We start from the raw sequence: 23711 nt of genomic DNA on the forward strand, positions 1-23711 counted from the left end.
TTTGTCCTCTCAGCTTCGTGCCAACAACACAATCTGCCTCTGGGCCCTACAGCTGACGACGGGCCCCGGGGCCCAGGGGCCCCCACACTGGCCAGCAGAGTCCTGGTGGAACATCTGTCCGTGGTGTCCTCCCTGTTTGCCCAGGGCCCAGGCTCTGCTCGGTCCAGAGCTACCGTTACTCTCTGATGACGCCCATTCATCATCTGTTGTCACGGAAACACAACTCACGTGAGTGATGGACAGGTGTGACGTCCAGATGAGGACACCTGAGCCAGCATGGCCACCTAAAGGCTTGATACTACACAGAGGATTCCTCTTCAATCAGAGGACCTCGAACGCATCACGTCTGATGAGGAACGCTAGGACTGGCCGCTAGTCTCTGGTCTTGGCTGTGATTGGCTGCTAGCCGCTGCTAGTCTCTGGTCTTGGCTGTGATTGGCCGCTAGTCGCTGGTCTTGGCTGTGATTGGCCGCTAGTCGCTGGACTTGGCTGTGATTGGCCGCTAGCCGCTGGACTTGGCTGTGATTGGCCGCTAGTCTCTGGTCTTGGCTGTGATTGGCCGCTAGTCTCTGGTCTTGGCTGTGATTGGCCGCTAGTCTCTGGTCTTGGCTGTGATTGGCCGCTAGTCGCTGGTCTTGGCTGTGATTGGCCGCTAGTCGCTGGTCTTGGCTGTGATTGGCCGCTAGTCGCTGGTCTTGGCTGTGATTGGCCGCTAGTCGCTGGACTTGGCTGTGATTGGCCGCTAGTCGCTGGACTTGGCTGTGATTGGCCGCTAGCCGCTGGACTTGGCTGTGATTGGCCGCTAGTCGCTGGTCTTGGCTGTGATTGGCCGCTAGTCTCTGGTCTTGGCTTTGATTGGCCGCTAGTCTCTGGTCTTGGCTGTGAAGTGCTGGGTCTTCTTGAGCCAGATAACCAGCTGGTTGGGGCAGCAGAGGTCTGGGTGATAAACCTGGGGTCTGCTGAAACTAACATACCCCCCCCCCCCAAAACAGCAGCCGCTGCCAAATTGGCTGAAGAGCAGATGAACATGCTGCAGCAGAGAAAGGCCGAGTCGTCTCTCTGCCCAGTTTTCTGTCTCTGCCAAATGTTGTTGTTGTTTGTGACATAAATATGTGACGATGTTCAGCAGATCATTAACGTTTATTCTCCTGATGGAGGCGACACCACGCTGCAGCCTCGTCCTGCTTCACGACGCTCACACTGTTAGTAGTACTACTACTGTTACTAGGGCTATGATTACTATTGTTATAATATTTCTAATAATAAAAATATTAACTATTTATGCAACATATTATTTTGTTATTACTTATAATATTCATAAGTATAATAATAATAATAATGATGTGCCACTAGTTTTCTAAATAATTCGACTTATATTAATAACCTGTATCAACATTATTTTTATATATTATTACTGGCTTATTTTATTTTTATTTTTATTTTGGGACGCTCTGTGTTTTGATGAATCTTTATAAAAACTCTTAATAAAAATGTTGAGAGACTTCCTGTCTCTAATCAGGTCAGGTGTTGAACTTCTCCTGATACCTTCGTCGTTGTGTCTGTGTTCACCTGAAGAAGTCGTCCCGGGCCTCGTGGCCGTTGTCGTGGGTGTAGCAGATCCTCTGAGCCGCCACGTCCAGCTGGGTGAAGTTGCTCAGCGGGACCCCCGGCCGTCGGACGGCGTGGACGACGCCGTGTCGCGGCTGCACCGTCACCGTGTAGACCAGCTCCTCCGGACGGCTCGCCGAGTCCGAGGCCAGCAGGACGTCGGTGTTGAGGACGACCCGCTGGCCCTCGCTCAGGTGAACGGGCCGGCTCTGCAGAACCACGTCACCTGGAGGAGAACGGGGTCAGAGCTGGAGTGAGTGTTTGTTGGAGGAGACCAGCTGCTTCACCTCCCCTCCATTAATTATTCACCACCTGAGGAGGACGGTGTGTCTCACCTACGCCCCTCCAGATTCAGAGGGCCCGGAGCCAGAAGGGCCGAGGCCCCGCGGCTCCGTGTTCACCCGACTGTTAACTGGAAGGAAGGCGGCGATCAATAATGAATGAACCAGAGGGACCGGAGGGTGTTATCACTGCTCTTCATGAAAACAGCTCAGAGGAGGAGTTTGATTTAAATGCTGATGAGTCTGACCTTTCTGCAGCGTGTGGACCGACACGAAGAAGCTCTGAGCCGGACTCTGGTTGTCCACGTCACTGAGGGTGAAGCGGAAGCTGTCGTGACCTTTGAAGCCGGCGGCGTTGGCGGCGGCCGTGTGTCGGTACCACAGTCGGTTCATGTCCACGTCGTCCTGAGTGAAGTTCTGACCGGCCGACAGCTCGGTCCACCCCGACCCAGTCTGGAGGTTCAGAGAGAGACAACAGAGTAGATGGAGCCCCCACACAACAGGGGGCGGTACTGTCAGTCTGAACTTTGAGGACTTGGTAGTTTGGACCTTGGAGGACGCTGGATGGTCCTTCTGTAACAGCAGGTAACTGAAATGCATGCTGATGTCATCCAGGTGTATGGACAGAGAATGATGACATTTCTCAAGAACCCACGCAGCCAAATGGCTTGAGTTTCTAATAAAAATGCCATCCAGATGCATCATGGGAAATGCAGGAGTCTGTGTTTGTCATATCAGCTGTTTTTCCAGATGAACCTCCTGCTGAAACAATCAGCTGATCAGTGATGAAGAGGAATGACGTTACCTTTAGTTGCAGCTTCCCGAAGCGTGGAGCAGCATTCAGGAAGTAGAACACCTGGTCTGGAGGCGTGTCCAAGTCCTCGGCCTCCAGAGCAACGCTGGAGATCACCCTGAGCTCACCTGAGTCCACCTGCAGCCCAGCGTTCCTGCAACACAATGGAAGGTTAGAACACGTTTGACTTGTCCTCCTGCTGTAGTCGACAGACCAGACCAGGCTAAACCCAGACCAAAACCAGACCAGACCAGGCTAAACCCAGACCAAAACCAGACCAGACCAGGCTAAACCCAGACCAAAACCAGACCAAGCCAGGCTGAACTGGACCAAACCAGTCGGTCTAACACCACCTGGCTCTGGGATGTTTTTTCTCTTTACTTAGTTTGAAGTCATCTGAGAAATAAAAACTCTTCCTGGTTCTTGTTCATGTGAAGACATAAGGGACGAGTCCAGGACAGACGTGGTCCATTAAAGAGCTGTAAGAGGAAGTTGGTGAGGGCAGGTTGTCCAGAGGGAGGGTGGAGCTGGTGGAGTGGAGGAGGAGGAACATCAGGAAGCGTCTGTCTGCTTCTTGACTCGGAAATAAAAGCCACGCAGGACAGAAGCTGCCACGTCCGTCCTGCAGGAGACGCAGGAACATGGAGGACAGCATCTGCCAAGTCTCTATGTTACTTCTGCCTCGGCGGTCTTTACAGTACCAGTTCAGTCTGAGCCAACTCCCCCCCCCCCCCCCCCCCCCCCCCCCGCCTCCACCCACACACACACGGCACAGGGGAGGAGGGGGGGGGGCCCAGTCAAGGATGCAAATTACCTATCAGTTGTTCAAATGAAAACATTATGGGTGGGGGAGGAGAAGCTCCCTTCTCTCCCCGCTGACTCCCCCAGCCTCGACTCGTCCTGGTGATCAGTTTAAAAAGGATCTGAACGTCTTCACCAACCGAATAACAAACACGACGGTCTGAGGCTGAAGCTCTGTGCTCCTCAGGTTGTGTTGAACCAGATTATGTTGAACCAGATTATGTTGAACCAGATTATGTTGAACCAGGTTGTGTTGAACCAGGTTGTGTATATACTGTAATCATAGTGTGTGTTTGTACTTGATCAGCTGTGGTTTGTTGTCGTTGACCGGCAGCACGGTAACCTGAGCCGTCCCCTCCACCGAGTGGACGCCATCTGTCAGGTGCAGAGACACAGCGTCCTCCAGAGTTTCTGTGTCATCGTGCAGGTACACGATCTTCAGGCCTGCAGGGAGGAGGACGGGGGAGGATGGGGGAGGACGGGGGAGGACGGGGGAGGAAGTAGAAGATATAGAGCCGTTAAAGACACGTCTGTTCATTTGAAACATTTCTCTGTTTGACGTCTTTCTCCTGGAGTGATCTTTGTTGGTGGACCACTCCTGTGGAGGGGAACAGTCGTCTTCAATCTGTCTGACTGTGGATTATTTGTGGGTTCCAAACTCTTTAGAGATGGTTCTGGAACCTTTTCCAGCCTGATGAGCAACAACAACTCTTTCTCTGAGCTCCTCAGAAAGCTCCTTTGTCCACAAACATGTGTTGTGAAGATCAGACTGAGACAAATCCCTGATTTATTGAAACTAAACCAGGAACTGAACCACACCTGAGTCTCATTACATTGATGGAAACACTTCTGAACACATGGACTCTGATTGGATCCTAGAGGAGCTCCTCTCTGATATGTAATATTGGTTTATTTTAGTCTCATATCTTATGTTCTCTTTGTCGACTTTCAGGACGTTTTGACTCGTTTTTATGAAGAAATGTAGAAAACTTTGAAGCAGCTGTATTTATATCCTCATTCTCTCTGCAGGTTCTCTGGTTGTGTCCTCCTCCTCTATGTCCTCCTCTATGTCCTCCTCTATGTCCTCCTCTATGTCCTCCTCTCTGTCTCCTCCTCTATGTCCTCCTCTATGTCCTCCTCTATGTCCTCCTCCTCTATGTCCTCTTCCATGTCCTCCTCCTCCATGTCTCCTCCTCTATGTCCTCCTCTCTGTCTCCTCCTCTATGTCTCCTCCTCTATGTCTCCTCCTCTATGTCCTCTTCCATGTCCTCCTCCTCTATGTCCTCCTCTATGTCCTCCTCTCTGTCTCCTCCTCTATGTCCTCTTCCATGTCCTCCTCCTCTATGTCCTCCTCTCTGTCTCCTCCTCTATGTCCTCTTCCATGTCCTCCTCCTCTATGTCCTCCTCTCTGTCTCATCCTCTATGTCCTCCTCTATGTCCTCCTCCTCTATGTCCTCCTCTCTGTCTCCTCCTCTATGTCCTCCTACTCTCTGTCTCCTCCTTTATGTCCTCCTCCTCTATGTCCTCCTCTATGTCCTCCTCTTCTCCTCCTACTCTCTGTCTCCTCTTCTATGTCCTCCTCTTCTCCTCCTACTCTCTGTCTCCTCCTTTATGTCCTCCTCTATGTCCTCCTCCTCTATGTCCTCCTCCATGTCCTCCTCCTCTATGTCCTCCTTTTCTATGTCCTCCTCTATGTCCTCCTCTATGTCCTCCTCTTCTCCTCCTACTCTCTGTCTCCTCCTCTATGTCCTCCTACTCTCTGTCTCCTCCTCTATGTCCTCCTCCTCTATGTCCTCCTCTATGTCCTCCTCCTTTATGTCCTCCTCTATGTCCTCCTCCTCTATGTCCTCCTCTATGTCCTCCTCCTCTATGTCCTCCTTTTCTATGTCCTCCTTTTCTATGTCCTCCTCTCTGTCTCATCCTCTATGTCCTCCTCTATGTCCTCCTCTCTGTCTCCTCCTCTATGTCCTCCTACTCTCTGTCTCCTCCTTTATGTCCTCCTCCTCTATGTCCTCCTCTATGTCCTCCTCTTCTCCTCCTACTCTCTGTCTCCTCTTCTATGTCCTCCTCTTCTCCTCCTACTCTCTGTCTCCTCCTTTATGTCCTCCTCTATGTCCTCCTCCTCTATGTCCTCCTCTATGTCCTCCTCCTCTATGTCCTCCTTTTCTATGTCCTCCTCTATGTCCTCCTCTATGTCCTCCTCTTCTCCTCCTACTCTCTGTCTCCTCCTCTATGTCCTCCTCCTCTATGTCCTCCTCTATGTCCTCCTCCTCTATGTCCTCCTCTTCTGTGTCCTCCTCTATGTCCTCCTCTATGTCCTCCTCCTCTATGTCCTCCTCTATGTCCTCCTCCTCTATGTCCTCCTTTTCTATGTCCTCCTCTATGTCCTCCTCTATGTCCTCCTCCTCTATGTCTTCCTCTATGTCCTCCTCTTCTATGTCCTCCTCTTCTCCTCCTCCTCTATGTCCTCCTCTATGTCCTCCTCCTCTATGTCCTCCTCTTCTATGTCCTCCTCTATGTCCTACTCTCTGTCTCCTCCTTTATGTCCTCCTACTCCGTGGCCTCTGTCCCTCAGGGTGTCCTCCTCTCACCTTGTCGGAGCTCCTGCAGGGTGAAGGAGGTGATGTGGAGGCTCGTCAGCAGGAGGTCAGCTCCTGTCTCCTGGTAGCGCCTCCTCTCGGCGCCGTAGACAGCGTTGATGAGGGATCCATGGGTCGGCGCCCGCCACACTGTGAAGGTGAGGACGTCCAGCGGGGCGTCCAGGTCAAAGGCGTCCAGTAAAGACGGAGACAGTTCCCTCATCCCACCCTCCTCCACCTGCAGGACGACAGCAGCAGAAACTGAACAGCGCCCCCTGTGGTCTTCATCTTCCTGCTTGGTTACCACGGTTACTAAAACAGAGCTCTGATTGGACCGGGATGCTGAGGCGACTCACAGTGAAGTTGGCGAGCAGCAGCGACGGTGGCTCGTCATTGGTTGGACTGATGATGATGTAGACGGGGACAGGGGCGGAGCTATGCAGCCCGTCACTCACACTAACGGACAACTGGTCCACCGTTGGCTCCGCCCCTCTGTGCTCTGATTGGACGTAGTTGATGAAGCCGGAGGTCAGGTGGACGAGACTGAAGGATTCTGGGTAAAGATAGAGTCCACAGTTGGACACACACAGGAAGTACACACAGGAAGTACACACAGGAAGTACACACACACATACACACACACACCCACACACACACACACACACACACACACACTGACCGACTCGGACTCCAGCGCTGCTTTTCTCGGAGCCGTCCGGGGGCAGCGTGTTTTCCAGGAAGCCATGAAGAGGCGGAGTCTCCAGGTGAAATGTCAGCTGATCGGGGGGGCTGTCTGGGTCTGAAGCTCCGAGGACCCCCCCACACAGACAGACTGAGGAGCCCTCCTCCACCACCAGCATGGACTCACCTGGACAACAGAAACACCTGAACTCATCACCTGAACCTGAACTGATGTCACTGAACTCATAGACGACACGTCTCCACCTTGACTGTCAAACATTTACTGCACATAAACATTTAGTCATAAAGACTAAAAGTAAAGAAGCCAGTGAACCCCCCCCCCCCCCCCAGCCCCCCCAGCCCTGGCTGCAGATGAGCAGTGTGAAGCTGGCAGCCTCCTGCAGTCAGACTGGATGTGTGAATGAGTGTGAACGTGTTAATGAGGGCTAGTCCTGGATGTTGCTGATAAACCCGCATCGAGGTAAAGCTGCATCTCTGCGTCTTTAATCAGCGTTAATTAATTAGACCAACGAACACCAACAAACCCTGAACCAGTGAATGAGGGATTAGAGTCCGTCTGCTGCTAGCCAGCCGCTAATCCAGCTAGCGAGGCGGCTAGCACCTGACGCCTGTTGTGGAGAAGAGCTTCACTTCTTTTGTTTGGCTGATGTCTGGTGTCCACACGCTCATTATAATCTACCCAGCAGACAATAGAGCCACGACAATAGAACCTCGTTAGCCGCCACAACAGCTTCAGGTTCAACTCTGGAATTAAATGGACTAATTAAATATTAGATGCTTATAAAAACCTGGAAGAATTCACTTTCACTTTGTTGAGAAACAAACTCAACGTCAGGACAGGAAGACTTCCTACGAGTCTTGTTAGATGGAGGGTCGTAACCGTGGTAACCAGTTTTATTCTGGAATATAACAAGTTACTGGACTCGACTATTCCAGACTAAACTGTGTGGTGACTTCCATGGACATAAAGCAACCCTAAACCTGAAACCAAGTCTGAACAGGTTCTGACCTGTGAACCTCAGTGAAGGTTGAGTTGGATCAGTCGGACTGAGACTCATTTATAAATCAACAGATCGACCTTCACAATTACACGATAATAACTGAACCTGAGTCCTACCCAGACGGATGGAGGGAACTTTGTTGTTGACAGGGAGAACCATAACGTTCAGGTCGTAAACAGGAAGTGTGCCATGGAGGGGAACGGGTGGGGGCCGAGCATCTCCGTGGCAACAGCTGTCCTCTGCTCCAACCTCGCCGTCGGAGATGATCAGGGTGACGATGTCGAACACCGGCTCGGGTCCGATCTCTCCACCTGAACAAAAGATGACGAGACAGAGGTGATAGTGTCTGACACAGAGAGAACATTAACCCCCCCCCCCCCCCCCCCCCCCAGTGGTGTGGTTCAAGAAGAATGCTGAACGTGAGTCTCTCCTAAAAAGACCAAATAAATCAGGACCATCTCCAGAATCATCAGGTCCATGTTCCTGACCCTGGTCTCTATGGACCCTGGTCTCTATGGACCCTGGTCTCTATGGACCCTGGTCTCTGTGGACCCTGGTCTCTGTGGACCCTGGTCTCTATGGACCCTGGTCTCTATGGACCCTGGTCTCTATGGACCCTGGTCTCTATGACCCTGGTCTCTATGATAGGTCAGACTTCAGTGTCAGTAACATTGTGTCTGATTAATTAGTGATAAACTAAAACGTCTTCTAGATCAGAGAGTAGAAAACACCCTGATAGCAATGATATCATTCTGAACTCATTCAGCAACCCCTTGACTAGAACTGGACCAAGACTTTAGAGAAATACCACAAAGGTTCTAGTAACAATAGAACCAGGCCCACTCTCCATCTGGACATGTGGAGAACCAAAGAACCCAACGTGTTCCACGTTGGGTTCTTACCTCTTGAAAGTGAATCTGGCTACAAAATCCTCCTGATTCCACTACAGGAGGCAACGTACACACAATTCAACCTTTGGACATTGTATTTATCCTGGACATCATCACATTCTACCATTGTGATCATTATACAATCCAGAAGAAGATGGAGATTTCCTCCATGTTGTTCACACATGGAACTCCCCAGGGAAACCAGTCACCAAGGCATGCTACATATCAATGCTAAGCTAACTGTCACTGCTAGATGGCTGTGTTGTGTTAATTAGCTGTAGTACCACCATTAGACCACTAGATGGAGGTAAAGAAACATGAATGAACCTGACACAGGGCTCAGATTCTATCAGTCAATTCACCATGTGGTTCATAGCTGATGTAGAATCATGTGGATAGACTCTAAAGGACAGAAGATAATAAAACTAGATGTTTTGGATTTGATGAAATATTGAGACAGAAGAAGAAATTCTGACATGATGACTGAAAAATAAAAAGTTTGTCTGTGTGTTTCAGTTCAATTAAATTCAAAATACTTTATTTGTACCTGATGGGCAATTAAAAGGCACAGAGCGCAACAACATGGACAGACACACAGGATCTAAAAACACAACGTGCAAATTGTAAACTGTCAGCGACAAAATGCTACATGCAGTCAGGTTTTCTCTGTCAGCTGATGCTAGCTGGTTAGCTCCAGCTATGTGAAAGACAACACCCAGTATGGCAGAGTGGAGTAATGTTATTGCTACATTTTGACTGTTGATCAAACAGTATTTACAGGGCTATGCTTATAAAATACACTTGAACTGTTGTTTTATAGGTTGAAAGCCTGATATTTTAGAGACATTAGTAAAACACAATTGGCTTTTAGTCAGTTACATTACCTGGTACCCGGTTCGTCAGGTGGACTTGTTCGTCCACTGTCGTTTATTACAGACAGCAGACGAAAATGAGGGGAAAGACAGTCCAAAGCTTCACCCACATTTTTCCCAGGTACCCTGAACTCACCGTGGGGTCTTACCTGTGTGGACGTAGTAGACGTGTCCCTGCAGCAGGTCCTGCTGGGAGAACTTGTCCACGATCAACCCGGCTCTCTGCAGCTCCCCTCGGCCTGGACGCCGGGCCAGCATATACATCAGCCCAGAGTCATCGCTGTCCCGGTCCGTGGCCGACAGGTAGTCCACCGTCACCTGGACACGCCCCCCCTCCTCACAGCTCAGCTCCCTCCGTAGACCTCCGCCCAGCTGAGGGGGTTCATCGTTCATCGGTAGGACCTGAGGAGGAGGAAGTTTTTGGACGTTGCTCTGATTGGTCATCAGTCAGTAACAATCAGACGTCGGTAGATTCACCTGAATGAGCAGCACGACGTTGGCAGAGTTCAAACCGTCCGTCACCTTCAGACCAACCTCGTCCTTGATGGTCTCAGAGTCGTCATGAATGTACCTGAAACAAATATGTGTATCTGAGATGATCAACCTACAACCTGCTTAGAGGAGGAACAGGTAGTCGGACACATTTATTATTGTTCCTGGAGAATAAAGGTCAAAGAAATGAAATGAAAACTCAAAGAGAATAAACTTTAAATAGAAGTTATGAAATAGCTTTAGGTTTAAATGAAATCCTCCACGAGGAGCTAGACTCTCCTCAGAGGTCCAGACCAGAACTGACACGATGTCCAGTCTGGGTTCAGTCTTGGTCCAGTCAGGATCCAGGTCTCACCTGAGCCGGAGTCCTCTGAGGTCTTGCAGGGTGAAGGTGTCCCCTTGCAGCAGCGTTCGTCCCTGCAGCTCCAGTCGACCGTGGCGAGACATCATCTGGATCTCCACCGTCAACGCTTCCTCCCGAGTGTCCCGGTCCCGGACCAGGAGGTGCTCCTCAGTCACAAAGGAGCCTCCGCCCTCCTCCACCCGCAGCAGGTTGGTGAAGGCCTGAGAACCACATAGAGGATCCACCAAGACTCTCAATCTGGGTCTAAAACCACCATCAACATGAAACCAGTATGACCGCTGACCTCTGGAGCCTGGTCGTCCACCGGTGTGATGGTGATGTTGAAGTCGAGGCCGGAGACGGTGCCACCGTGGTGGTCGCTGACGGAGAAGACGAACTGGACGAAGAGTGGCTCAAGGCCGATGTCCTCCACAGGAGGCATGAAGGCCACTTTCATGTGGTTGACAGCGTTCTAGAGGACAGAGGACACGTCAGATCAACGTCTACCGAACACCTGACATCTGCCGCCCCCTACAGGACCGTGGTGATCTGCAGACCTGAGTGAAGGACTTCAGCACCGGAACCATGTGGTCTTTCTTCATGGTGTTGGTGCTGTCGGTGTAGAACAGGCGTCCGGCGTCCATCAGTCTGAAAGTTCAGATGAAAACATTCAGTCTCACAAAGTCTTGGTGGTAAGCTAAAGCTGTGCTTCCTTACCCAGGATGCACTGGGCTGAAGCAGGGCTGCGTAACGGCGTAGGTCAGGTCGGCGTCAGGATGTTCTGTGTCTGTGAAGTGGAGGTGAGTCTGGGTGATGTACACCACCTCGGTCTCCTTCACCGTCAGAGAGCGCACGGCGCCAGGAACCTCTACCGGCAGCTGGTCCTTCACCGGAAAGACATGGACCACCACCGTCTGCACACAGGGACGAGAGGACGCATTCAAAGACGGCTCGTAACCCTCACACTCATCTCTGGTCCTGTGTGGCTCACATATGTCTGGGAGAGGTTGGGCGGATGGTGGCTGTCGGACAGCGTCACGTCAAAGGAGTCCTCGAACTGCTCCTCCCCTGAGTGCTGGTAGTAGATCTGACCCTGGATCAGGTCTCTCTGCAGGAAACTGTCCACAGGAAGTCCTGCAAACAGACGCTGGGTGAGAAAACCTGAGAGAGTGATGACGGTTCTAACTTTAAATCCAGCTCCATCATGGATTCACACAGCTCCATGCTAACTCCACACAGAGCTAACGTAGCTAGCTAGCTAATGACAGTCTCTCTCTGAACTAAAGTTTAACTTGAGGTCGGTTAGTTTACAGCACAACTTCTCATTTAGTAGCTTTCACACAGGCAGAGGCTAAGTTACACGTTGTCATGGCAACTGTCAATCTTCATGGCGTCACTTCCTGTTTCTATAGTGTCAAATAACTTGCATCAACATATGCAACAACAACATACATCAGCGTTATATTAACTACCTAAAATGTATGTGACGTGAACTTTAGTCCCGCCCACTAACATGTGGTTCTGACCCAGCCTCACCCTTGTCCTGGACGGAGGTCTTCTTGACCAGCTGCCCGGCCCTGGGGGCAGAGACGGTCCGGTACAGGATGTAGTCGTCGCTGGAGTCCAGGTCGGCAGCCAGCAGCATGTACTCCTCGAGCCGCACGGCCCCGCCCTCCTGCACCTCCACCGCCACGTTGTTGATGAGGAACGGCGGCGAGTCGTCTTTAGGGAGGACGTTGATGGGGAACTTGTGGCGGACGCTGTGGCGACCGTCACTGATGCGGAAGACGATGTGGTCGCGGGTGGAGTCGCTGTCAGAGTGATGGTAGACGACCACACCCTCCTTCAGGTCACGGACCCGAAACATGAACGCCCTCCCACCTGGAGACGACAAACATGGACGACGGGTAAGGGTTAGGGTTAGGACGGAGGACTAAGGCTGAATTTCTAAAATAAACCTCGATCAAGAGTGACACAGATCCTGAAACACCTGGAACACACCTGGATCTGCCAGCAATTCCTCCAAAGAGTTGCCTCAAAAAGTCAGTGACTCTTTATCGATTCGTCTGCAGATCTTTATTTTAACCATGTCTTCAGAGACCAACAGATCTGACAAACAAGAGCATGTTGGACCCAGACGCAGGAAACAAACCAACTTTAATTATAGGACAAATCTGCAGTCTCAGGTCTGGATAGTCCAAACTTAAGTATCGAACCAGAAAACCGAATAAATCCAGGTCGAGGTCATTAAAGATAGGACGGTCTTAAAGTGTTGTTCCTCCTCCTGCTAGAAACCTGATGATGATGGTCAGAGAAACAGATCAGCTTAGAGGTCAACTCTATTTAATTCTTTCAGGCTTTAATCTAATCTTTAATCTCTTTATCTTTACTCTAGATGAAAGACTTCAGTATTTTCATTTAAATCACTGACATGACTCCAACATGTCTCTGATCTCCTACAACCAGGTCCCTCAGGTCTAATGTCCTGATGTCTTCTGGTTTCACAGCTGTAGCTTCAGACTCTGGATCAGTTTTCCTCGATGCATGAGGCCGTCCCAGACCCTGCCTGTCCTTAAATCCCTTCATTCCTTTTTATTTTTCGTTGAGAACTGATCTCTTTATTGTGATTTTATTGTTGTCAAAGTTGTCAAATTCATGGAGAGATTTCAGAAAGATGTGGCCCCAGATATTCTTCAACGGGTCAATCATTTCTTTATCAGTCTCTGTTTATAAAAAGAATTATTATTGTTTTAAACTACGGTGGCAGACAAAGCTCAAACTACTACATCACCAGCAAACACAAAGAGTCAGAATAAATGTTTAAATATTATTAATCTGATTATTAATGTGTATTTCATCAGATGATCTGAAGCATAATATCAAACACGATGTGAACAGGACGTTAAAATAGAAAACTTATTTCTACTGACAGGTCCGTCCCGTCATCATTTGCTGTGTCGTCAGATTAATGAAGACGTTTTCTTTCTATTTTCTAGAGTTGCGTTGGGGGGGGGGGGGGCTTCACTTTGTGTCTAACTAGTTTGAGGTCTTGTGGTTTTACAGGATGAATAAATCTCGTGGCCGTCACAGCGTCAGTGTGTGTCCTACATTGGTGAGATGTGGGCCATGTCCATCTGTCGCTGCTTCCTGTCCAACACGCTAGCGCTAACAGGCGAGCGTCATGTGACTGTGTTGTTGTGGACGACGGTTTCCAGCCAGAACCTTTCGCACTTTGATTCAATTACCGACTCCGACACGTGCGCTGTTTTCCTCCATTGTCGCTGGGAAATAACAAGTTGTGTTGGCGCCTGGAGGCAGAGCGCGGCGCTGGCTGCGAACACCGGTGGGGTAAAACATGGCGTCCTTCCCGGCGGCCGCTCGGCTGCCAGGACGGGGGCTTCCTGTCTCCCTGCGAGCGCCAGAGAGACAGAAGGCCAAGGTCAGCAGACAGATTGAGAGACGAGCGGTCGAACCTCATTAGCAACTTTACCGAGGGGAACCGGCGCCCGGTCCAAGCCACGGAAACAACTCGGTAATTGGGCCCAAAGGTGGCGTTGGGCAACCGGCCCATAAAGGACGAGCCGGGACGTGGGACGGTGTGTGCGGGACAGGCAGCCGTCCATTTGGCTGAAGGCGCTGGAGCCAGAGTCCCCCCCCCCCCCCCCCCCCAACCCCCTCTTGAGAATCAGCGTCCACCCGAGACCGGACGACATGAAACGATGGTGGAGCAGGTGGAGGAGGGAGGAGCTGCTGCTGGGACTAAAGTTTCATCTGTCTCCAACAAACTCAGTGTCCTGATAAACTGAGACAAGAACCCGAGACAAAGAGACAAAGAGACAGACACAACCTGATCAGCTGATCACATGAGATAAGGCCAGGACGGTAAAGAAGATCAGCTGCTCAGTGGAGGGACAGACTTCCTGTTTTGTGGTGAACAGGTTTGTTTGACGGAGGGAGCAGGGACCGTCTCAGTTCACCTGTTAAATCTCAGCCTTCGGGCCCCGGGGCCCCGGCCTCCACCGAGCTGGTAGCTAGAGACCGGTCTGGGGACGGAGCATCTGCTCCATGTTCACCACTCCATGAAACGACAGAAGTCTCAACAATCTGCTCCGACCGCTCGTCTCTGACAAACACGACGTTTCTGAGGTCGCCGGGCTGGAAGGGACAGACGAGGACGGAGCCCCAGGGGCCTCAGGGGCCCCCAGGGTTAGAGGCCCCGCCCCAATTTCACCCCTGATTAACAAACACATGCTGGACAACCAGACATATGTCCCTGATGGAGGAAGAGGAAGAGGAAGAGGAGAAGGAAGACAGGGAAGAGGAAGGAAAATAGGAGGAGGAGCAAGAGAAGAAGAAGAAGAGGAGGAGGAGGAGGAGGAGGAGGAGGAGGAGGAGGAGTCTGTAAGGAGTTCAGTTTTCCTTTTTTCTAGTGAAAATAATTAACGGATGGTTCTGATCATTTAAATTCTGACCTCTGACCTCTGACCCTGTCTGGAGATGAACACAGTGTTTCTGGACGATAACTTTTTATAGGAAAATATTTTTAAAAAGAAATGATTTTATTATTAAAGGTGAGTCCCTGACCTCTGACCTCTGACCTCTGACCTCTGAGGGAGCCTTCAGGCTGCTCTGGAGGTTTCAGGCCGGGTCTTGTAAAGTGTCTTGAGACAGTTTCTATTGTTATTGACGCTATAGAAATAAAACTGAATTGAACTGATCTCTGATGTGAGTTAGTGGTTTATAAATAATGACCTCTGACCTCTGACACTGAGGCGTCCGTGCAGCGGTCCGTCCACCGCCACCAGCTGAACGGCGTCGATGCTGTCATTGTCGACGACTTGCAGCTCCTCCCATGTGATTGGTCGGGACTGACCCTCCAGCAGGTCCAGACCTGAGACAGGACATGGGTTCTGACCCGGTTCTGACCCGGTTCACAATGAACATGATGACCTTAAAGAACACACATACCCATGTTCCACGAGACCCTGGGAGCATTTGTTTCAGATGCCCTGATGGAGATGTGGACCACGATGGGGGGGCTGGTCATGAAGGACCCGTCAATGGCCCGGACCTCCACCTCACATTAGAGACAGGGACAAGAGGACAGAGGACAAACAGGGACAGGACAGAGGACACGTTGTGTTCACGTAGATGAGTTAAACTATATATTTATCTAATTATACAACTCCTGCTGCCTGAGGAAGGCCCAGGTGATGCTCAAGGACACAACCTGGACACTCACTTGTTGAACTGCTACCGTCTGGTGGACGGTTCAGAGACACTGAAGGCCCGTACTAAGAGACTGGACCGTTACCGTCTGGTGGACGGTTCAGAGACACTGAAGGCCCGTACTAAGAGACTGGACCGTTACCGTCTGGTGGACGGTTCAGAGACACTGAAGGCCCGTACTAAGAGACTGGACCGTTACCGTCTGGTGGACGGTTCAGAGACACTGAAGGCCCGTACTAAGAGACTGGACCGTTACCGTCTGGTGGACGGTTCAGAGACACTGAAGGCCCGTACTAAGAGACTGAGGAACGGCTTCTATACAAGAGCCATGATCAGACTGAACAACTTGAACATTAAAGAAATCTCATGTGAATTGTGCAATAACTCATACAATAATTCCATATGTGCAATACTTTCTCACAAACAAGTGTAATAATTTCAAGTGATGTGCAATAACAGTGACTTCTAATTATGTGTGAATGGTTCTTAGTGTTTATTGTTTTGTACATTTTACTCTAGTTTTTTACATTTCTTCATTCATTCATTCATCTTGTGTAACCTCTTGTCCTGTGAAGGGTCATGGGGGGGCTGGAGCCTATCCCAGCTGTCATTGGTCTAGAGGGGGGGTCCACCCTGGACAGGTCTCCAGTCTATCACAGGGCTAACACAGAGAGACACTCACACCTACGGCCAATTTAGAATCACCAATGAACCTAACCAGCATGTCTTTGAACGGTGGGAGGAAGCTGGAGAACCTGGAGAGAACCCACGCAGACACAGGGAGAACATGCAGACTACACACAGAAAGGAACCAGTTGGCCTGGATTAGAACCCAGAACCTTCTGGCTGGGAGGCATCAGTGATGACCACCTCGCCACTGTGACGCCCTTTTTACATTTCTTTTACTTTTTATTATTTTTTTTTTTCCATTACTTGTACGGCACCTAAGGGGGACCTCATGTCACTTTAATGTCATTGTACAGGTACAGTGACATTAAAGACATTTTTCTATTCTATTCTATTCTATTCTATTCTAATTTTGCCACTCATCTCTTTTATCTTTTTTTTTTTAATTCTACTTTATTCTACTCTATTTTATTTATTGTATTTTGCTTCTGTGAAGTCGAGTCGGCCCCATGCTCCAAGAGTTGCAGTCCTGGTAATGAAGCTTTATTCTTAGAGAGTAATAAAGAGTAGCTGAAGCTAGTTAGCTAGTTAGCTAATGGATTAACGTGTAGCTTGGGTTCAGGTTAAGTCAGTGAAGACAGAACCAGGTCTGATGTCAGAGTGTAGTTGGTGAAGGTTTGTTTGATCCAATTTTATCATTTTATTTTAAATCAGTTAGCATTAGCATAGCACCCAGTACCTCGTAGTTCCTGCGGTGAGCCCGGCTGCTGTTGGGCGGCTGGTAGGCCACCTTCATGTCATTGAGGTCCAGCCAGGTGAAGGACCAGATGGGCTTGGTGTGGTCGTCCAGGTGGGTGACGTAGCCCTCTGCAGGCGGAACGGTCATGTTAAAGATCAGCCTCTCCTGCGGCGTCTCGTGGTCCTTGGCGTCCAGGGCGGCGGTGGTGAGCGGCGTGAGGATGAACTGGTCCACCTCCAGGATGAAGGAGGCCATGAAGGCAGCCTGTGGAGGCTGGTTCTGCATGGCTCCGTGGATCAGAACCGGCAACCACACGGCCTCCGACTGGGAGAGGGTGAAAAACAAACAGAGACCTGTCACTGCTTCAGTTCCTGTTTGGGACGCGTCCAGGTTTAAATCAACACGTGTGTCGATCAGACGTGTTAGAAGTGACAGGTCTCTGGAAGGAAGATGCTGTTAACACAAAGCTTTGAAGGGTTTCTGCTGAACCTCCACATCCTTCCACCTCCACCAGCTCACAGCGCTACATGGAAGTGGGATGTCACCTCGTAGCTGCCAATAAAACTATCACATCCGACTGGGATGTGTCAGAATCTGCACTTTATCAACTTTGTTCCGTCAAAGCTTTTCTTTTCTCTGTTCGACTCTTTATCTCGACTTTCTGTTGAGCATGTTTGATATTCTGGTCATGTACCTCCAGCAGGGCCCTGGAGGCCTGGTCCCTCAGCTCCACCCTGATGGGGATGTAGTCGATCTCTGGGGACGGAGGGCTGAGGTGCTGGTACTTCAGGCCGGAGCTCAGGAAGTCGTGGCAGCTGGTTTTCAGGAAGCGAACCTCCTTGGTGTTGTGAAGACAGGGTTTGTTTCCAGGACAGAGAGCTGCTGCCTGTCGGCCTGAAGGAAGGGATTCCTTTATGTTAGTTTATACTCTCCCTGGCCACTTCATTAGGTACACCAGAGACTCTAGTCTCCATGAAGGGTCTGGTGTTCAGCTTTAGTTTCTACTAACTGAGAGAGATGTTGATTCTACTGTGTTTTCATTGTGTAGATCTATTACACCACTACACGGATCACTGCGCGAGTGAACGCTGGCACAACTTGCTGCCGCTGCTCGCCAGTAACCTTTTAACTTTTTAACTTTCCAGACTCTTCTGAATCCTTTTCTGGTTTTATGACCTAACCGGCGAGTGAATTTGCCTTCATTTGGAATACTGAAATGATCTGTCGGCACTACTGTTTGTGTGAGCCTTCACTGCTAGCTCACCTGTTCCCCGGTCTGAGCCTCACCTGGCGTTTCTAGCCGTCGATGCTGCCTAAGTCCTCATCCACAATGCGGGCCGGTAGGATATACACCCTGTTTGTCTGCGCCTGGCTGTTTCTACTGCCTGTTCACCAGCTAGTGACGGGTATGCTTCAGTACTCGGCCACCGACCTGCTACGGCTGCGCTGCCACCTGCCTGGACCTGCGCCGGAGGCTCTCCACCTTCACCCAGACATCGCCTTCCAGCCTCGCCGGAGATATATCCACCGAGGATCCCGCCGGCATTTCCTCCACAACAGTTCAACAGCTATAAAGTCCATCTGGTCCAGCTCTCGTCGCCCTCCACGCTCCACCAGCCGGGCTGTTGACCATAGCGTGCTAGCCCACCTAGCTCGGTCGGCTCGCACCACCACCAGCTGTGACAACACCTCACTCAACTTCGCTCTGCTCAACATCCGTTCACTGACAAGCAAGGGACATCTCATCCAGGACCTCATTGATGACCGTAAGCTTGACTTTCTCTGTTTAACCGAGACATGGCAACAGCCCAATGACTTCTCTCAGCTGAATGAATCCACTCCTAGTGGGTTTGTTTACAACTGTCAACCTCGTGGCTCTGGCCGGGGCGGAGGTCTCGCGATAATTTACCGCGAGAAGTGGAAAGTCTCGCCGGTATCTGTGCCCGTCTCCAGCTCGTTCGAATCTGCTGTCTGCGAGCTGTCTGGTCCCACTCCAACCATTATTGCTACTGTTTATCGCCCCCCTAAACCGAACAGTGAATTTTTAAATGACTTTGCTGCTTTTCTCACCCATTTGTCCTCTCTCTCACCAAACATAATACTTCTGGGAGATTTTAACATCCACATGGACAATATCAATTTGCCTCTCACCAAAGACTTTATTTCCTGTTTAGATAGTTTTGGATGTCAGCAACATACCACTTTTCCCACACACTCCAAAGGACACATCCTGGATTTAATCTGCTGTTCTGGTGTCACCCCTCTGGACCTTACAGCCGATGAACTCCCCATAACTGATCACTTTCTCCTCTCATTTACAGTGAAACTCACCCTCTCCATCTCCAAAAAAACACGCCTTATTACTTTTCGGAATATAAAGAATATCGACCCTGCCACTCTCACCTTAAGTATTCATTCCTCCTGCCTCCCTGACATCCACAATCTATCCACTCCTGATGCTCTGGTCTCTCATTACAACACCGGTCTCCATAATATCCTTAATTCCCTCGCTCCATTAAAAACCAGATCTTTTTCTTTTTCTGTTTCCGCCCCTTGGTTCACATCCGACCTTCGTCTCATGAAAGCCAAAGGTCGCCAACTTGAACGTCTCTTCAGAAAAACAGGTCTCACTATTCACAAAGAAATGTACAATAACCACATCTTATGTTATAAGGATTCCATTACCCGCACCAAAACCCACTACTACTCCAGTATAATCTCTGCCAACAAAGGCAACTCTAAGTCACTGTTCTCCCTACTTAACAATATCACCCAACCTCAAGACTCTCTCCCCCCTCACTTGTACACTACCTCCTTCTGTAACTCCATAATGTCATTCTTCATCGAAAAAATTCAGAATATTCATCAGCACCTTGGCACAATTCCTCACTCTAGTATCCCAGCCGACTCCCACCCATTCACACACTCATTCTCCTCCTTCCAGCTCCCCACTCTTTCAGAAATCACAGAACTTATTCGGAAATCCAAGCCATCCACCTGTCAACTTGACCCCCTCCCCACACAACTTGTTAAAACCTGCCTCCCCTCCCTTGCCCCTCTCATCTCTGCCATCATCCACTCCTCTCTCACCACTGGAACTGTCCCTACATCCTTCAAGATTGCTGCCATTACCCCAATTTTGAAAAAACCTGGTGCAGACCCCTCTAACTTCAACAATTTCCGTCCTATATCTAATCTACCCTTCATCTCCAAAATCCTCGAAAAAACAGTTGCCTCCCAACTCCATTCTCACCTATCCCATAATAACCTGTATGAACAGTTCCAGTCTGGTTTCCGCCCACTCCACAGCACTGAAACAGCACTTATCAAAATTACCAACGACCTCCTTATGGCAGCTGATTCTGGACTCCTCACCATCCTCATCCTCCTCGACCTGAGTGCAGCCTTTGATACCATCTGTCATACCACCCTCCTCAACAGACTGTCTTCCATTGGCATCACCCACACTTCTTTAGACTGGTTCACATCTTACCTTTCTGGCCGCACTCAGTTCATTCAACTTAAGTCCCTTAAATCCATCCCCTCCTCCGTCACTTCAGGTGTGCCCCAGGGCTCTGTCCTGGGGCCCCTACTCTTCATCATCTACCTCCTCCCCCTCGGCAATATATTCCGCAAATTTAATATCCACTTCCACTGTTATGCAGATGACACCCAGCTCTACCTTTCCAGCAAACCTTCGTCCGCTCTCCCACCCACCTCCCTTACTGATTGCATCTCCGAAATAAAAACCTGGTTCACCCATAACTTCCTTAAACTTAACAGTAACAAAACTGAGGTCCTCCTCATTGGCACCAAATCCACTCTATCCAAAACCGACAGCTTTTCTCTTAGCATCGACAACTCCTCCGTTTCACCCTCCCCCCAGGTTAAGAGTCTGGGTGTCATCCTTGACAGCACACTATCCTTTCAATCCCATATCAATAACATTACTCGGTCTGCTTACTTCCACCTACGTAACATTAATCGCCTCCGCCCCTCCCTCACCCCCCACACTGCCGCCATCCTGGTTCACAGTCTCGTCACTTCCCGTCTGGATTATTGCAACTCTCTCCTCTTTGGCCTTCCACACAAATCTCTCCATAAACTTCAACTAGTCCAGAATTCAGCTGCCCGCATCATAACTCGAACCCCCTCCATTCACCACATCACTCCTGTCCTTCAAGAACTTCATTGGCTCCCAGTTCAATCTCGCATCCAATTTAAAGTCCTCCTGCTTACTTTCAAGGCCATTCACAACCTCACTCCCCCATATTTGTCTGATCTCCTCCATGTTCCCACTCCCTCCCGCTCTCTACGATCATCTTCCTCCGTACATCTGTCTGTCCCTACTGCCCGTCTTACCACCATGGGGAGCAGAGCATTCAGCCGCTCTGCTCCCCGTCTCTGGAATTCACTACCACCCCAACTCAGAAATATTGATTCATTTCCCCATTTCAAATCTCAACTCAAAACATATCTGTTTAAAACTGCCTACGCCACTTGATGACAATTACTCTGCCCCCCCCCCCCCATATTTTATTCTCTGCTGTTTCTTTTATGAATTGCTGTTTCGTTTTATGAATTGCTGTTTCTTTTATGAATTACTGTTTCTTTTTATGAATTGCTGTTTCTTTTATGAATGTATGTACGGTGTCCTTGAGTGCCAAGAAAGGCGCCTATAAATAAAATGCATTATTATTATTATTGAACTGTAGCTGGTTCTAAAATATGGATCATCTCCTCAAATCAATCCAGTTTAACTCCATCCTCCACAATCATCATCAGGTCAATCACCACCTTTCTGACGCTGCTTCGACATCAACTCAATGCTATTTAGGTTAGAATGACTTCAGTAGTGTACCTAATGAAGTGGCCAGGGCTGACGTACCCTTCCTCTGAGCTGGGTCGTCCTCCCGGACCAGCTGACCCACAGCAGGGACGCTGGTGTCGGAGGTCATCAGTCTGACTGTGCAGAGCAGGTCGGTGGTGGTTCTGATGTTCAGGACGCTGCCGTCGATGGTGTTGGATAAACCGAAGAACTGAGGAACCACCAGAGGAACGCTGCCCAGCTCCACCACAGCAGAGTCCGAGTCCACCACCCGCACCGTCAGGACCACCGTCTCCACCCGAGTGTCCCGAGACGTGAACCTCCACACAGACACAGCCAGGAAGTGTTAGAGTTTAAAGGTTCTGATGGTTCAGGAGACGTATTCACATGAAATAGTTGATTTTAAACTCTAAAATAAAAACTCAATAAATAAGAGTTTATTTGAATTTAGATTTAAAAGGCAGAACAGGCAAATTCACTTTTGTCTATAAAAGCTGAAACAAGCCTGAAGAACGAGTCCAGTTGTCCTTGTTTCAGTTTTTATGGACGATGTCCTGGACGACTCGTCACTGACCTGTAGACTCTCAGCATCAGCGTGTCCTCGTCCAGCAGAGGACTGCCGTCGTGGACATATTTGACCTCGTCCTCCAGGAAGCTGCAGTCAAACACCTGCACACCCAGATACAGTCAGTGAAGAGCTGGACTCGGTCGAGTGGACCGACCCAAACTGTCCTCACCTGTGGACTCAGCCTCCCCACTCTCTGAGTCATGGGCTCGTTCATCACCACCTCCACCTTACAGTCGGAGCTCGGCTCCACGCTGATTTGCAGCTCCGCCTCTGTGATGTAGACCCAGCGACCTCTGGTGACCTCCAAGCCGGCCACAGTCCCACCGCAGACGGACGCCATCGCCAACAGCAGCAGCGCCACCACGCTGATGGCAGCCATGTTGGATCGGCGGTTCAGGTGACGAGCTTTAGAGCCTCCAGTCAGTCTGAGCACATCGTCCTCTGAATGAGGTCAGAGAAGAAGAAGAAGAAGAAGAAGAAGAAGGAGGTGGAGACACAGAGGACCAGTCAATGTGCTGCCAAACCCAAAACAAGGAGCTAAAAGAGGATAAAACTGTGTGAATCTGTAACTCAGATCAGTTCAGCTTGTTTGCTGCATTAAAACGCCGCAACGCTGTCTCTTCTTCTTCTCTGGTTTCTGTGTCTGTCTGGAGGACAAGTGTAGAACAAGTAGAACAACAGTTGGTTCTAAATCTCGAAAACAGCTGTTCAACGAATCCTGAGCAGCTTCTGCAGTGACTCCTCCACATCTGAACTAAACTGAACTAAAAAAAAAACTCCCAGCATGCAGCTGTGCAGCAGCTTCTTCCCCCGCTGCTCCTCGCTAGCGCACGGAAAATGCTTTCACCCTCCATTTCACTTCAAACTAGAGCCCAGTGCAGGAAACAGGGGGGTTAATGTGCGTGACCCCTCAGAGGTGCTGGAAATGACGGGGGAGGGTGGACCGGGGGAGGAGGGGGGAGGAGGGGGGAGGTTTGTTTTCAGGATCAAAGGGGACACCAACTGGAGCGTGGGTTGGAGGCTGGAGGAGACTTTGAAGACAAATGACTAAAGCTTGTTACATACTCCACGACAAGCCAGAAGTTTGTTCTCTCAGCCCTAGGAGAGAGAACAAACTTCTGCAACAAAGATCAGGCCAACTCATTTATACGTCACCAGAAACCTCAAGAGCCGAACGCCAGGGAAGTCCTCACAGATAAGCATTGTGGGAGACACAGATGACAAGAGGCACTTTTCTTATTATTCTGGGATGTCGACTGGTTGTTTTGACGACCAGGTCCGTCAGATCACGCCGTTCATTCAGCACCCACGACCAGTATGAGCTCTAGTCAGGAGATTAGGGCTCACACATAATAATA

The 23711-nt window shown here is 49.9% G+C and overlaps 1 protein-coding gene across 1 annotated transcript in view; it reads right to left on the minus strand.

The window, feature by feature from the left end:
- Positions 1–22732, minus strand: part of frem1b (Fras1 related extracellular matrix 1b) — a gene marked incomplete at its 5' end in the record, with an annotated part of 36725 nt that extends 13993 nt beyond the window's left edge. Inside the window, 23 exons of the mRNA XM_084548963.1 lie at positions 1570–1834; positions 2138–2342; positions 2695–2836; positions 3783–3927; positions 6075–6300; positions 6419–6615; positions 6742–6930; positions 7882–8076; positions 9677–9929; positions 10005–10098; positions 10375–10583; positions 10667–10834; positions 10920–11010; positions 11080–11276; positions 11354–11496; positions 11899–12243; positions 15122–15253; positions 15331–15439; positions 16958–17281; positions 17652–17851; positions 21846–22105; positions 22360–22454; positions 22523–22732. Of these exons, the coding sequence (XP_084405089.1) occupies positions 1570–1834; positions 2138–2342; positions 2695–2836; positions 3783–3927; positions 6075–6300; positions 6419–6615; positions 6742–6930; positions 7882–8076; positions 9677–9929; positions 10005–10098; positions 10375–10583; positions 10667–10834; positions 10920–11010; positions 11080–11276; positions 11354–11496; positions 11899–12243; positions 15122–15253; positions 15331–15439; positions 16958–17281; positions 17652–17851; positions 21846–22105; positions 22360–22454; positions 22523–22732 (4394 nt within the window). The remainder of the gene's footprint in view (positions 1–1569; positions 1835–2137; positions 2343–2694; positions 2837–3782; positions 3928–6074; positions 6301–6418; positions 6616–6741; positions 6931–7881; positions 8077–9676; positions 9930–10004; positions 10099–10374; positions 10584–10666; positions 10835–10919; positions 11011–11079; positions 11277–11353; positions 11497–11898; positions 12244–15121; positions 15254–15330; positions 15440–16957; positions 17282–17651; positions 17852–21845; positions 22106–22359; positions 22455–22522) is intronic.
- Positions 22733–23711: the final 979 nt, after the last annotated feature.

The sequence above is a fragment of the Chelon labrosus genome (genome assembly GCF_963514085.1).
Source record: "Chelon labrosus genome assembly, chromosome: 7".
Classification (NCBI taxonomy): Eukaryota; Metazoa; Chordata; class Actinopteri; order Mugiliformes; family Mugilidae; genus Chelon; species Chelon labrosus.